The sequence below is a fragment of the Oryx dammah genome, unplaced genomic scaffold (genome assembly GCF_014754425.2).
Source record: "Oryx dammah isolate SB20612 unplaced genomic scaffold, SCBI_Odam_1.1 HiC_scaffold_21, whole genome shotgun sequence".
Classification (NCBI taxonomy): Eukaryota; Metazoa; Chordata; class Mammalia; order Artiodactyla; family Bovidae; genus Oryx; species Oryx dammah.
Window position 1 is genome coordinate 33,874,499 of NW_024070205.1, and position 16,336 is coordinate 33,890,834.

The 16,336-nt window shown below is 44.7% G+C and overlaps 1 protein-coding gene across 1 annotated transcript in view; it reads right to left on the reverse strand.

Moving 5' to 3' along the window:
* Positions 1 to 16,336, reverse strand: part of DNAJC11 (DnaJ heat shock protein family (Hsp40) member C11) — a 68,262-nt gene that overhangs the window by 20,204 nt on the left and 31,722 nt on the right. The window contains exon 4 of the mRNA XM_040263325.1: positions 11,818 to 11,919. Within this exon, the coding sequence (XP_040119259.1) occupies positions 11,818 to 11,919 (102 nt within the window). The remainder of the gene's footprint in view (positions 1 to 11,817; positions 11,920 to 16,336) is intronic.

The window sequence follows — 16,336 nt, forward strand, 5'->3', positions numbered from 1 at the left end:
TGATTTACATATGTGGGTTTCCTCACTGGCCAGTTCATTCAACTCGTGAGTTTTCAGTTTGTTCTCTTATTCTAAGTGAAAGGGGAAAGTGTTAGTCGCTCAGTCATGTCCAACTCTTTGCAACCCCACGAACTGTAGCCTTTCAGGTTCCTCTGTCCATGGGATTCTCCCGGCAAGAACAATGCAGTGGGTAGCCATTCCCTTCTACAGGGGATCTTCCTGACCCAGGGATCGAACCTGGGTCTCCCACATTGCAGGCAGATTTTTCTTTTTTAACCATCTGAGCCACCAGGGAAGCCTCTCTTTCTTTCTAAAATAGTTATTTACTTGGCTGCACCAGGTCTTAGTTGTGGCACACAAACCCTTAGTTCCAGCAGGTGGGATCTTAGTTCCCTGACCAGGAATCAAACCTGGGTGCCTTGCATTGGGAATTTGGGAGTCTTAAGCACTCACTGGACTACCAGGGAAGTCCCTCAGTTGGTTCTTTAAAGAAAGGCAACCAGGGACTTCCTGGGGGTCCACTGATTGAGACTCCATATTCCCAAAGCAGGCGGCATGGGTTTAATCCTGCTTGGGGAACTAAGATCCCACATGTCACATGATGCAGCCAAATAAGTAAATAAAGACAGGCAATCACACCATATGGAAATAATGAAAATCCTTTCAATATTTATATATCTTTTACTATTTGTCTGTTTGTATTGGCTAAAACTTCCAGAGTAACATTAAAGACGGTTTTCTTTCCTTTCCCAAAGAAAACTTCCGAAATGATAAACATCTGTGTTAACTCCATATTGACAGTCAACTGACTCACCAGAGGATAGAGCAGACTTTGCTGCTGCTGCTGCTGCTGCTGCTAAGTCACTTCAGTTGTGTCCGACTCTGTGCAACACCATAGACAGCAGCCCACCAGGCTCCCCCGTCCCTGGGATTCTCCAGGCAACAACACTGGAGTGAGTTGCCATTTCCTTCTCCAATGCATGAAAGTGAAAAGTGAAAGTGAAGTCGCTCAGTCGTGTCTGACCCTATGTCGACCCCACAGACTGCAGCCTTCCAGGCTCCTCCATCCATGGGATTTTCCAGGCAAGAGTACTGGAGTGGGGTGCCATTGCCTTCTCTGAGAGCAGACTCTAGAAGTTTAAAAACAGTGCTCAAGGCATCACTTTCTCTCAACTATTTTGTTGTTTCTTTAAATAAGGCCCAAATAGTCAAAAACTCCGATGAGCCGGTCACTTTTGTGATTCGACAGCCTTTGGTGCTGACAAGTTTATGAAAAATGACCGCCCCTTCCCCCCAAAAAAGAAAAAAAATGACCCAGAGGAGTGGAGAAGTAAGGAGAACCTGAGGCTCAGGTGCCAGCCATGTCTGAGGAGCTGCCCCAGACAGGGACTGATCAGGTCACAGTGAGGCTGCAAGGACACGTCCTCCTCACTTCAGAGAGTGGTCCTGATGCTTGCTTTCTGCCCTTCTTCTGTTTCCAGGAAAACGACCTTCTGAAAATTGACTGGTCACACCACCAGAATTAGACTTGCCTACGAGTCAAACAGGGTTTGGCTGCAACTTACATTTTCACTTCCAACATAATATGCTTTTCATACAGTGGGAAGACATGACTTAGGAATGAGAGGCAGATTTGGGTTAGACTTCTTCCAACCACTAACTCAATATATGCAAGTTTATATCCTTTTATTATTAAATTGGTACTAAATCAGATTTTATCAAATGAAAAGCTTACAAAAGAAAATACTTTCAAATACTCTTTATTATTAAGTATGAAACACAAAACTTTTAAAGTATTTTGTTTTCTCCCTGCTACGAGCATATTTTACCTTATTTTCCTACAGCAGGGTAGTCACACACTTTTCCATAAACAGCCCGGTATCAGTGCTTAAGGTTTTGTGGGCAGATGCTCTGCTCTGATGCTATAGGGATCAGAGGGAACAGCCAAAGGGAATATGTAAATGAACAAGCTTTGCTATATAACAATAAAACTGTATTTATGGACACTGAAGTTTGAGTTTCATATTATTTTTATGTATGACAAAATATTATTCTTTTGATTTCCTAAAAGCCACTGAAACAAGTAACTCTTTCTAGCTCCTGAGCTGGAGAGAAAGAGGTAGCAGGCCAGGCCACCACTGTGTGCTGACCTTTGTCCAAGGGCACCTAACTCTGCTGTCAGAGCATCAAAGGACAAAGACAGTGACAAGTCTCGTACAGTCCTTTCCATGCAATGACAACACTGCTGAGAAACTGCCGCGAGACACCCAGCAGCTGCAGATGTTCAGCCGAGAACTCTGTGACTTTTCTGAGGCTGAAAGTTTCAATACAGAGCGTGGGACAGTGACTCCATGCCCCCCACCCCAGCCTCAACCAGAGCTAACAGACTCCACGGGGAGCACACCCCATGGTTCCATACTATTTTCAATCAGATCACAGTCATAAGAGTACACAGGTTGTCAAAAGAATCTGATTTACTTAGTTTCTCAAGTTTTGAGCTACTGAATAAAAATCACAAACTGCTAAGATTCACAATGGCACCCCACTCCAGCACTCTTGCCTTGAAAATCCCATTGGACGGAGGAGCCCAGTGGGCCACAGTCCATGGGGTCACTAAGAGTCAGACACGACTGAGCGACTTCACTTTCACTTTTCACTTTCATGCACTGGAGAAGGAAATGGCAACCCACTCCAGTGTTCTTGCCTGGAGGATCCCAGGGACGGGGGAGCCTCATGGGCTGCCGTCTATGCGATTGCACAGAGTTGGACACGACTGAAGCGACTTTAGCAGCAGCAGCAGCAGCAGCTAAGATTCAAAGATTTAATGAGCTAAACACAAAGGGAAGTAGCTGACTGTTACTTGTAAATACTTATTCCAATCTGTAAATTACAACCCCACTGGATCACCATCCTCCTGAATGACCAAATATCCATCCTTAAGTCAATCTCCGTCCTTTGTTCTTTAACCATTAACGAAACACTGTAAAAAATATACCTTTTTATTCTTTCCTCTGTAGACTACTGTATTCTTCTGTATTCTTGTCATATTTGGCCACCCATCTGAATTCCTGGGGTGGGGACTTGTAAAAACACAGATTCCCAGGTAGCAGCCTGATAATCTGAATTTTTAATAGGCAAACACATTGTGATGTACATCAGTTAACTGACTAGTTTCGTTGATGCTGTTCAGTTGCTCAGTTGTATCCCGCTCTTTGCGACCTCGTGGACTACAGGATGCCAGGTTTCTCTGTCCTTCACCATCTCTTCAGTTCAGTTCAGTTCAGTCGCACAGTTGTGTCCGACTCTTTGCGACCCCATGAATCATAGCACGCCAGGCCTCCCTGTCCATCACCAACTCCCGGAGTTCACTCAGACTCAGGTCCATCGAGTCCGTGATGCCATCCAGCCATCTAATCCTCTGTCATCCCCTTCTCCTCCTGCCCCAATCTCTCCCAGCATCAGATTCTTTTCCAATGAGTCAACCCTTCGCATGAGGTGGCCAAAGTACTGGAGTTTCAGCTTTAGCATCATTGCTTCCAAAGAAATCCCAGGGCTGATCTCCCTCAGAATGCATTGGTTGGATCTCCTTGCAGTCCAAGGGACTCTCAAGAGTCTTCTCCAATACCACAGTTCAAAAGCATCAATTCTTTGGCACTCAGCCTTCTTCACAGTCCAACTCTCACATCCACACATGACCACTGGAAAAACCATAGCCTTGACTAGACGGACCTTAGTCGGCGAAGTAACGTCTCTGCTTCTGAAAATGCTATCTAGGTTGGTCATAACTCTTCTTGCAAGGAGTAAGCGTCTTTTAATTTCATGGCTGCAATCACCATCTGCAGTGATTTTGGAGCCCCCCAAAATAAAGTCTGACACTATTTCCACTGTTTCCCCATCTATTTCCCATGAAGTGATGGGACCGGATGCCATGATCTTCGTTTTCTGAATGTTGAGCTTTAAGCCAACTTTTTCACTCTCCACTTTCACTTTCATCAAGAGGCTTTTTACTTCTTCACTTTCTGCCATAAGGGTGGTGTCATCTGCATATCTGAGGTTATTGAGATTTCTCCTGGCAATCTTGATTCCAGCTTGTGTTTCTTCCAGTCCAGCGTTTCTCATGATGTACTCTGCATAGAAGTTAAATAAGCAAGGTGACAATATACAGCCTTGACGTACTCTTTTTCCTATTTGGAACCAGTCTGTTGTTCCATGTCCAGTTCTAACTGTTGCTTCCTGACCTGCAGACAGATTTCTCAAGAGGCAGGTCAGGTGGTCTGGTATTCCCAGCTCTTTCAGAATTTTCCACAGTTTATTGTGATCCACACGTCAAAGGCTTTGGCATAGTCAAGAAAGCAGAAATAGATGTTTTTCTGGAACTCTCTTGCTTTTTCCATGATCCAGCGGATGTTGGCAATTTGATCTCTGGTTCCTCTGCCTTTTCTAAAACCAGCTTGAACATCAGGGAGTTCACGGTTCATGTATTGCTGAAGCCTGGCTTGGAGAATTTTGACCATTACTTTACTAGCATGTGAGATGAGTGCAATTGTGCAGTACTTTGAGCATTCTTTGGCATTGCCTTTCTTTGGGATTGGAATGGAAACTGAACCTTTTCCAGTCCTGTGGCCACTGCTGAGTTTTCCAAATTTGCTGGCATATTGAATGCAGCACTTTCACAGCATCACCTTTCAGGATTTGAAACAGCTCAACTGGAATTCCATCACCTCCACTAGCTTTGTTCGTAGTGATGCTTTCTAAGGCCCACTTGACTTCACATTCCAGGGTGTCTGGCTCTAGATGAGTGATCACACCATCGTGATTATCTGGGTTGTGAAGATCTTTTTTGTACAACTCTTCTGTGTATTCTTGCCACCTCTTCTTAATATCTTCTGCTTCTGTTAGGTCCATACCATTTCTGTCCTTTATCAAGCCCATCTTTGCATGAAATGTTCCCTTGGTATCTCTAATTTTCTAGTTTTCTAAATTTCTAATTTTCTAGTATCTCTAATTTCTCTAGAAGAGATCTCTAGTCTTTCCCATTCTGTTCTTCTCCTCTATTTCTTTGCATTGATCACTGAAGAAGGCTTTCTTATCTCTTCTTGCTATTCTTTGGAACTCCGCATTCAGATGCTTATATCTTTCCTTTTCTCCTTTGCTTTTCGCCTCTCTTCTTTTCACAGCTATTTGTAAGGCCTCCCCAGACAACCATTTTGCTTTTTTGTATTTCTTTTCCATGGGGATGGTCTTGATCCCTGTCTCCTGTACAATGTCACGAACCTCAGTCCATAGTTCATCAGGCACTCTATCTATCAGATCTAGGCCCTTAAATCTATTTCTCACTTCCACTGTATAATCATAAGGGATTTGATTTAGGTCATACCTGAATGGTCTAGCGGTTTTCCCTACTTTCTTCAATTTCAGTCTGAATTTGGTAATAAGGAGTTCATGATCTGAGCCACAGTCAGCTCCTGGTCTTGTTTTTGTTGACTGTATAGAGCTTCTCCATCTTTGGCTGCATAGAATATAATCAATCTGATTTCGGTGTTGACCATCTGGTGATGTCCATGTGTAGAGTCTTCTCTTGTGTTGTTGGAAGAGGGTGTTTGCTATGACCAGCACATTTTCTTGGCAAAACTCTATTAGTCTTTGCCCTGCTTCAGTCCGCATTCCAAGGCCAAATTTTCCTGTTACTCCAGGTGTTTCTTGACTTCCTACTTTTGCATTCCAGGCCCCTATAATGAAAAGGACATCTTTTTTGGCTGTTAGTTCTAAAAGGTCTTGTAGGTCTTCATAGAACTGTTCAACTTCAGCTTCTTCAGCGTTACTGGCTGGGGCATAGACTTGGATTACTGTGATATTGAATGGTTTGCCTTGGAGACGAACAGAGATCATTCTGTCATTTTTGAGATTGCATCCAAGTACTGCATTTCAGACTCTTTTGTTGACCATGATAGCTACTCCATTTCTTCTGAGGGATTCCTGCCCGCAGTAGTAGATATAATGGTCATCTGAGTTAAATTCACCCATTCCAGTCCATTTTAGTTCGCTGATTCCTAGAACGTCGATGTTCACTCTTACCATCTCTTGTTTGACCACTTCCAATTTTCCTTGATTCATGGACCTGACATTCCAGGTTCCTATGCAATATTGCTCTTTACAGCATCAGACCTTGCTTCTATCACCAGTCACATCCACAGCTGGGTATTGTTTTTGCTTTGGCTCCATCCCTTCATTCTTTCTGGAGTTATTTCTCCACTGATCTCCAGTAGCATGTTGGGCACCTACTGACCTGGTGAGTTCCTCTTTCAGTATCCTATAAAACTCATGTCCATTAAATTGATGATGCCATCCAACCGTTTCATCCTCTGTCATTCCCTTCTCCTCTTACCCTCAACCTTTCCCATCATCAGGGTCTTTTCTAGCGAGTTAGCTCTTTGCATCACGTGGCCAAAGTACTGGAGCTTCAGTATCAGCATCAGTTCTTTCAATGAATATTCAGGGTTGATTTGCTTTAGGACCGACTGGTTTGATCTCCTTGCAGTCCAAAGTACTCTCAAGAGTCTTCTCCAGCACCACAGTTCAAAAGCATCGGTGCTCAGCTTCCTTTACGGTCCAACTCTCACATCCGTACATAACTACTGGAAAAATCACAGCTTTGACTAGATGGACCTTTGTTGGCAAAGTGATATCTCTGATTTTCAATATGCTGTCTATGTTTGTCATAGCTTTTCTTCCAAGGAGCAAACATTTTTTAATTTAATGGCTGTAGTCCTTGTCCACAGTGATTTTGGAGCCCAAGAAAATAAATGCTGCCACTGTTTCCATTTTTTCCTCATCTATTTTCCATGACTGGGCCACCTTATCTGCCTCCTGAGAAATGTGTATGCAGGTTAAGTAGCAACAGTTAGGACCAGACAAGGAACAATGGACTGGTTCCAAATTGGGAAAGGAGTATGTCAAGGCTGTATATTGGTATTCTGCTTATTTAACTTATATGCAGAGTACATTATGCAAAATGCTGGGCTGGATGAAGCATAAGCTGGAATCAAGATTGCCAGAAGAAATATCAATAACTTCAGATACGCAGATGACACCACCCTTATGGCAGAAAGTGAAGAACCAAAGAACCTCTTGATCAAGGTGAAAGAGGAGAGTGAAAAAGTTGGCTTAAATCTCAACATTAAAAAAACGAAGATCATGGCATCCGGTCCCATCACTTCCTGGGAAATAGATGGGGAAACAATGGAAATAGTGACAGACTTTATTTTCTTGGGCTCCAAAATCACGGCAGATGGTGATTGCAGCCATGAAATTAAAAGATGCTTGCTCCTTGGAAGAAAAGCTATGACCATCCTAGACAGCATATCAAAAAGCAAAAGCATTACTTTTCTGACAAAGGTCCATCTAGTCAAAGTTATGGTTTTTCCAGTAGTCATGTGTGGATGTGAGAGTTGGACTATAAAGAATGCTGAGCACTTAAGAATTGATGCTTTTGAACTGTGGTGTTGGAGAATACTCTTGAGCATCCCTTGGACTGCAAGGAGATCCAACCAGTCCATCCTAAAAGAAATCAGTCCTGAATATTCATTGGAAGGACTGATGCTGAAGCTGAAACTCCAATACTTGGGCCACCTGATGTGAAGAACTGACTCACTGGAAAAGACCCTGATGCTGGGAAAGACTGAAGGCAGGAAGAGAAGGGGACGACAGAGGATGAGATGGTTGGATGGCATCACCGAGTCGATGGACATGAATTTGAGCATGCTCCAGGAGTTGGTGATGGACAGGGAAGCCTGGTGCGCTGCAGTCCACAGGGTCGCAAAGAGTTGGACACAACTGAGCAACTGAAGTGACTGATTTTCCATGAAGTGATGGGACCGGATTCGGTGATCATTGTTTTCTGAATGCTGACTTTTAAGCTGGCTTTTTAAGTTTTTAACTCAACTTACCAGGGCTTCTAAGGAAACTCGGTCCCAACTGCAATGCTGCCCCACTACCCCACCCTGTAGCCTTTAATCCTGACACTTGGTTTATCAGCCATCTCGCTGGCAGGATGCAGATGCAGCTATGACCCAGGTATAAGAGCTTTCTATACATCCCTCCAGTTGGCCACCTTGCCTCTCCCCCAAAGATCCACTTAATATCACAGCACTTTTTCAACCTGGTCCCTTCTTCTTTGGTGACACCATCCCAGTTTGTTCACTTTCAACAGCAGCCCATTTCTGCATACGGTAAATTGCCCCTTTCTGCCACTGAGCACAACAAACATATGGGTTCAAACAGCTTTTCTTCTGCACGATTATCCTGTCAGCCAAGTCAATTCGGTTTACGACATTAGAGTCACTTCCATGGAACAGACTGAAGCTATAACCATGGACTCATTCCAAGGGCTATAATCATTAGGCATGGCAACCAAAACAAATCTTAAAAAAAAAACAAAAAAACTTTATGAAACTACTTTGGGCTTACATGTCTTCCTTGACACATTATTTTACATTTTGTTTTCCTGATAAAGTTTAATTGTGATTTTCAGGTATTATAGAAAACCACACCGATAAGATGGCCCTTCTAAAATCAGGAAGACATAAAATTACCAGGGAGTTTATGTCGACCTCTGTAACAGTGAAGGAGAACAAACGGTCCAGGGAACCCAGAAACAATCTCCACGAAACTCTTATGTAACAAGGTCCAAAAGAAAGGAAATGATACTCTCAAAGTCAGACAATGAAGCCCACTAAACAATCTCTTATGAGGTCTGGACAAGTTCATTAAAAAGGCAGTGAAAAGTCTGACTCCCAGAACTGGCTGCTGTCCAGAGAGAGATTTATGGGTATTAGCAAAAGAAAGGAATGACAGTAATCAATATGACGTGAACATGGCAGAGAACAAGCCTATAGTATGATCTTAAGGATGGAGAAAAGGCAGGCCAGGGTAGTCCCCTTAGACCCCAGTCACACTCAGCCCTCAAGGATGCAGACCCTCAAGCTTTCACCATCTGTCTGATTGTAAATCCCCTCCCCTCCCCAACATTGGATCAACGTGGAGTGCCCTGGAGACCCTGGGACCCAAAAACTTAAGCTTGGCATGTTCCAGCAGGAAATGCAGATAGAGGAATTTGATCTCACATAGCCTGAAAGACAGGAAACAGGTGACGAAGCTAAGGATTTTGGGGTCTGAGGATGTGACCCTATGCTCTGGGCCTCATGGCAAACCTCTCATTTCACACAGGGAGAAATGGAGCTAAAGCTGGAGAAGTGACTGGGCCCAGGGCCCAGAGCTGGGGGTGGAGTCCGAATCCAGAGCCCCGATGGCAAGTGCGAGGCTCCCCAGGCTGCCCTGGCATACGTGGAGCCCGTGTGCTTGCTTGGGTCCCGCCAGCGACAGGGCCAGAGGGAAGGAGGCGCCTGCTGAATGGAGCTGGCACGACTCCCTCCTTCCCACCCCGCAGCACCCGCATACAAGGCAGGACTCACAGGTGGCTGGCCACATGGAAGGCACTGCACTTCGGCCAAGGGAGCAGGGGGGTGGTATCTGTAGAGGGCCCTTTCCAGAACCAAACTGACAGATTTCCTCCCAACAAACCCAGCTACTGGGGGCAATGGACCACCCGAGTGAGGCAAATGCTTTCCATGCGGTGCTGATCGAGACACTGAAGCAAGTTCTTAACCTAACCTCGGTATGCATACCACACTTTGCACTTACAGAGCAGCCTTGTCTGTCTCTAAGAAATTAATATCTATGTCATATTTCTTCAATCATTTAACAACTTGGCATGGTGGTTAGGAGAAGCATCCTTATTTTACAAACTAGAAACCTGCACAGAGGTCAAAAGGTGAGCTGTGCATCCCACATCACTGCGTCAGAGGTGGTATTTCTAAACTACGGGTTTTTCCCACTTGATCTTTTTGCCTGTTCTTGGTACATACTCCAACTGGAAAATTCCTCCCCAGTGAACTCTTGTTGTGAAAATGGAGAAATACCTACCCCAGTTTCAGAGGCAGTACTACAAACATTATCCAGTCTGCCCCTCCCCTCCCCTCCAAGGCATGGTCCCCTGTGGGATCTGGGTGACACCAGTGCAAGCCCCTTGGGTCATCAGAAGGGTCCTCCTCCTTCTGGTCCTCTCAAAAGAGATCACCCCTCTTATTTTAGGATGAGAACATGCTAAACCTCACTGCTCATCTTGCAAAGCAAAACACTTGGAAATGAAATAAAAGATCCAGCTCGAAACCTCTCTTTAAAATGCTGCAGAGCCAACATCTGGTTATCACTCAGTACTTCTGGTTAGGAAATATCTTTATTTATCCGGCAGCACTTTATAGAAGTAGTGAAGTATTGGGAATCGTACAATATCCCGCATACCCGTGTGGAACGGTCACAGCTGTGCTTCCTCATTTCACATAAACATGGCCTGGAGACACATCTCCATAGAAGCACAACAAACGATCATTGCGCACACCCAGATGGACCATCTCATCCCAGGACACAGAGGCGTGGGCTGCTGTGACACTCTTTCCCCCTCACTGCTCTGAAAGCAGCAGAACTTCAGCCAGCACAGCAAAGACCCCACAGGAACGGCCCACTCCTGCCAGGCACTCCTCCCCACTCCCCGACCCTGACCTCCACCTGCCAACGCAGACATTTACCTGGACCCCCTCTGGTGCGCTGGCTAGACCCTCAAGGAGGGAACCTATCAGCATGGTTCAGAGCACCTCGGAGATTTTCAACTGTCTCAACATCTCACAGCCCCTGACTTGGTGCAGCCAGTGTTTCAAGTCTCTGTCTTGGCTGACCCAAAGTAACTGTTCTACTGAAGCTGTCACTCTCTGAAGGGTTGGGAAGGAGAGGCCCTGGCGTTTACGAATACACCCTACAATGTAACCGGATTCGAAGAGATGGGAGTTTTCTGAATATGTGGGCCTTTAAATGATGTAGGGTCTTAGAAAAGTCCATTTTGTACAGTTGCATGTGATCAGAAACTCCTAACATCAAGCTTCCCTCGTGCAAGCCAGCATTTGTTCTTTTCCTTTAGAAGATCTTCAGGCTGCCTGCCGGGCTGTTCTGGCCACACTGATAGAGCCCGCCTGTCGGGTTCTCTTATTATTAAACACTGTGGAGCAGGAACCCTGAGCTAAGTGCAGTCAGTCATTCAGTACCACTGGCACGGTGAACTGACCGAGTTATCCTGTGTGTCATGGGACTGAGGTGCACACGCAGAAAAATCTGCCTCCCTACTGAATCACAGGAAAGAGAGACCATAACTGGATTGAAAAGTAACTCTAAGACTCAGGCGTGTCCCTGGGTTATATGACTCAGCCTCCATCGGGGACCTGACTGACGGGTAAAAGAGGTCACCCTATGGCTGCAGAAACAGCCTGTTACCTGGTGTTCATGGCGCTGCTGCCCTGGGTGTTGCACACACGGCCCCCCACTTACTGCGGTTTGGAAATGCCCCATGGTCTGGGCTCTCTGGCCTTCCGTATCCTAACTGGTTTGCAAGGAACCCTGGGCCTCAGTGTGTGGGCAGGCGGCTGTCCTCTCTTGACACGGGCCTCTGGCTGATTCTTAGAGTCAAGGGCTTGGGCAGCATGATTATAAGGATGGGTCTTCACCAGCTGGCCCGTGCCCATACTCGGGATGTCTCCTGTTTTGCCTTCTCTCCAGGCATCGCCAGCAGGCCTGCTAGTGGCCCCACAGGCAGGTGCCACTCTGAGACCTGATAAGCGACACTCGGTTCCTCCCAATTCTCACGGCCTCACTGTAAGAGCCCACAGCACTGACCACGTCAGACCGCTGCTCCCCCCAGAACCAGCCACTGACCTTGGGGTTGGTGCGCTGCTGCAGTCGCCTCTCCTCCCTCTCGCGCTGCAGCCGCTCAAACTCTTCTCTGATCTCAGCTGGTGTTCTCCTCCTTTCCACAACCTTTGGGCAGAAGTGAGAGAAGTCAGCTGAGGACCCAGATGGTGAGGAAGACACAATAGAGCCAAGTGTTAACCGTGTCCAGGCGCTCCTCTCCCCCAGGACCGTGAGAGCCCCCAGTGAGACCAGGGGACCTTCCTGTCCAACCGTGTGGCCCCCAGTAAAGCCAGGTTTGCCTTCACACCTGCTCAGTCCCCAGTCCGTGCTCTCCCTCAGTGCTCCAGAGACTGAAGTGATTTTTTTTTTGTCACTTGTCTCCAAGGCTGCAGGAATCTTACTAAGAAAATGTTACCTCAAGTGTCACAGTTTAAATTTTCCAGTGAGCCCACCATAATGCAGGCTAAAAAAAATGTCCAGAGAGGGGCAAGGCCTCCACAACAGCCCTGGCACACTTCCCTTGTGCACTGGGCCTCCACCAGGGGCGCCCTTTGAGCTTCCTAGACCAACTACCTTAAGCCATGAGGTCTCAGTGTTTCAGCAGTAGGGTTCTTCCTCCTACAACCTGAAATGAACCTTAGGATGTACGATATCGGCTATGTATCGTCGGAGTATAAACAATACTCAGGTACTGATTGGCAGCCCTTGAGGACACACAAGGATGTCAGGCCTGTGAGTAGGCAAGGCATCCCACCTCAGCCTTTCTTCAATTCAGTTCAGCTCAGTTGCTTAGTCATGTTCGACTCTTTGCGACCCCGTGGACTGTAGCACGCCAGGCCTCCCTGTCCATCACCAACTCCTGGAGTTTACTCAAACTCATGTCCGTTGAGTTGCCGATGCCATCCAACCATCTCATCCTCTGTCATCCCCTTTTCCTCCTACCTTCAATCTTTCCTAGCATCAAGTGGCCAAAGTATTGGAGTTTCAACTTCAGCATCAGTCCTTCCAATGAATATTCAGGACTGATTTCCTTTAGGATGGACTGGTTGGATCTCCTTGCTGTCCACATGACTCTCAAGAGTCTTCTCCAACACCACAGTTCAAAAGCATCAATTCTTCAGCGCTCAGCTTTCTTTATGGTCCAATTCTCACATCCACAAGACTACTGAAAAAACCATAGCCTTGACAAGATTATTGGCAAAGTAATGTCTCTGCTTTTTAATACGCTGTCTAGGTTGGTGATCACTGTTCTCCCAAGGAGCAAGCGTCTTTGAATTTTATGGCTCCAGCCACCATCTGCTGTGATTTTGGAGCCCCCAAAATAAAGTCTGTCACTGTTTCCATTGGTTCCTCATCTATTTGCCATGAAGTGATGGGACCGGATGCCATGATCTTCGTTTTCTTAATGTTGAGCTTTAAGCCAACTTTTTCACTCTCCTCTTTCACTTTCATCAAGAGGCTCTTTAGTTCTTCACTTTCTGCCATAAGGGTGGTGTCATCTGCATATCTGAGGTTACTGATATTTCTCCTGGCAATCTTGATTTCAGCTTGTGCTTCACCCAACCCAGAGTTTCTCATGATGTAATCTGCATATAAGTTAAATAAGCAGGGTGACAACATACAGCCTTGACATACTCCTTTCCCAATTTGGACCAGTCTGTTGTTCCACGTCCAGTTCTAACTGTTGCTTCCTGGCCTGCATACAGATTTCTCAGGAGGCAGGTTAAGGTGGTCTGGTATTTCCATCTCTTTCAGAATTTTCCACAGTTTGTTGTGATACACACAATCAAAGGCTTTGGCATAGTTAATAAAGCAGAAGTAGATGTTTTTCTGGAACTCTCTTGCCTTTTTGATGATCCAATAGATATTGGCAATTTGATTTCTGCTTCCTCTGCCTTTTCTAAATCCAGCTTGAACATCTGGAAGTTCATGGTTTATATACTGTTGAAGCCTGGCTTGGAGAATTTTGAGCATTACTTTGCTAGCCTATGATGGGTGCAATTATGCAGTAGTTTGAGTATTCTTTGGCATTGCCTTTTTTTGGGATTGGAATGAAAACTGACCTTTTCCAGTCCTGTGGCTACTGCTGAGTTTTCCAAATGTGTTGGCATATTGAGTGCAGCACTTTCACAACATCATCTTTTAGGATTTGAAATAGCTCAACTGGAATTCCATCACCTCCACTAGCTTTGTTTGTAGTGATGTTTACTAAGGACCACTTGACTTCACAGGATGTCTGGCTCTAGATGAGTGATCACACCATCATGATTATATGGGTTGTGAAGATCATTTTTGTATAGTTCTTCTGTGCATTCTTTTTTTTTTTTTAATTTATTTATTTATTTATTTTTAATTTTTACTTTACAATTCTGTATTGGTTTTGGCATAGATTGACATGAATCCACCACAGGTGTACATGCGTTCCCAAACATGAACCCCCCTCCCACCCTCTTCTGTGCATTCTTGCCACCTCTTCTTAATATCTTCTGCTTCTGTTAGGTCCATACTATTTCTGTCCTTTATTGTGCTCATCTTTGCATGAAATAGTCCCTTGGTATCTCTAAATTTCTTGAAGAGATCTCTAGTCTTTCCCATTCTATTGTCTTCCTCTATTTCTTTGCATTGACTGAGGAAGGCTTTCTTATCTCTCCTTGCTATTCTTTGGAACTCTGCATGAATATATCTTTTCTTTTCTCCTTTGCCTTTCACTTCTCTTCTTTTCACAGCTATCTGTAAGGCCTCCTCAGACAACCATTTTGCCTTTTTGCATTTCTTTTTCTTGGTGATGGTCTTGATCCCTGCCTCCTGTACAATGTCACGAACCTCCGTCTATAGTTCTTCAGTGGCACTGTCTATCAGATCTAATCCCTTGAGTCTATTTCACTGTATAATCATAAGGGATTTGATTTAGGTCATACTCAAATGGTCTAGTGGTTTTCCCTACTATATAGCTCATCCAAAAGCAAGACAGTCTCTGAGATTTCAAACAGGTTGGGAAGAGCCACATGGGTCTTGGGTACCACGCCTGTGAGAGAGAAACCTGCACCAAGTGATTCCCAAGGGCCCCAAAAGCTACAAGTCCATGAGGGACACTGAGAGTGGGAGCAGGATAGACACCACCAAGGTCATTGGAGGAAAAGGTCAAACCGTCCTGACCCTGTGGTAGTGGGAGAAACACAGGGGAGACTGGAGGGGCTGCTCAGAGAACACCTACAAAGGCAGGTGACGTGAAAGAAAGCTATCTTGGAAATCACAAGTTTTAAAAATCATTCAAAAAATGCATGCTTAGAGCAAAAAATCAAAATGGTACAGAAAAATATGAAGTAAAAAGGTACAGTCCCTCCCCATACTCCTTCTCACAGGCTAACAATTTTTATGTATCTTCCTAAAAACCTACACATATGTATGAATATATACATTAAAATTACACATATATAATATGTATGTACATATATATTATATATATGTACATATATAATACATGTATACACAATATATATAATTATATGTACACATATAATATATACATTAAAATTAAAATATATACATTAAAGTTAATGTATAATTTTAATTATACATTAAAAACAGCCTTTGTGCAACCTGATTTTATTATTTGGCAATCCAGAAAAATAAATACAGGAGCTGGCCTATCCCCCCAAAATTGAGAAATCTGTTCACTACTGCTTTTAGCAAGTAAACAGAAAAAATAATGAAAACATTTTCTCCTCTCCCATATAAATTGTTCATTACCAAAAAGGGGCAAGTGTTTCTTTTAAAGGGGGTTTTAAAATAAAAACACTGTTAAAATAATCTAGGAACTGAAAGTCCAAATGGCACAGCAACGATTGCGTGGTGACCTCACAAAAATGTCCTCGGTGATATTGAACTGATGTAGCCTGCTCACAACTCTAGTGCTTAAAAACACTCAGCCTTGCCCATCTTTTCTTTTTTTTGTCCAAGCTCCTTGGCTTGTGTAATCTTACTTCCTGGATCACAGATTGAACCTGGGCCCCGGGTAAAGTATGGAGTCTTAGCCACGGGACTGCCAGGAAGTGCCCATGCACATCTATTTATGGCGCTTTCACTTCCCCAGAATCACCCCATCTTGGACTGATAGGGTGCTCCCTCCATGGGGCCCAGAGCAAATCAAGATTTATTTTCAACAATTCCAGCTGTGTGACTTTTGCAAATGACTTTCTCTGCCACACTGTGTGACAGAATGAAGAGGCAAATATTCCAAATGTGTTAAGTCACTCTGTTTCTAGTCTATTTGACAGAAGTTTTCCAAACAGTTCGTACCTAATCAGAGCTAACGGCAGAGTCAAGCTGGCTGGCCACTCTAGAGCTATAAATACCTTGGCTGGGCATCTCATTCTGACTCCCATGGGGCCCTTTACTATTTTTCACAAAAACCATTTGTTTACTTATTTTATTTTTGGCTGGGTCTTTGTGTTGCAGAGAGCAGCGGCTACCCTGCAGCTGTGGCACATGGGTGCTTCTCGCTCCTCACTGCCGTGGCTGCTCTCGTTGAGGAGCACACGGG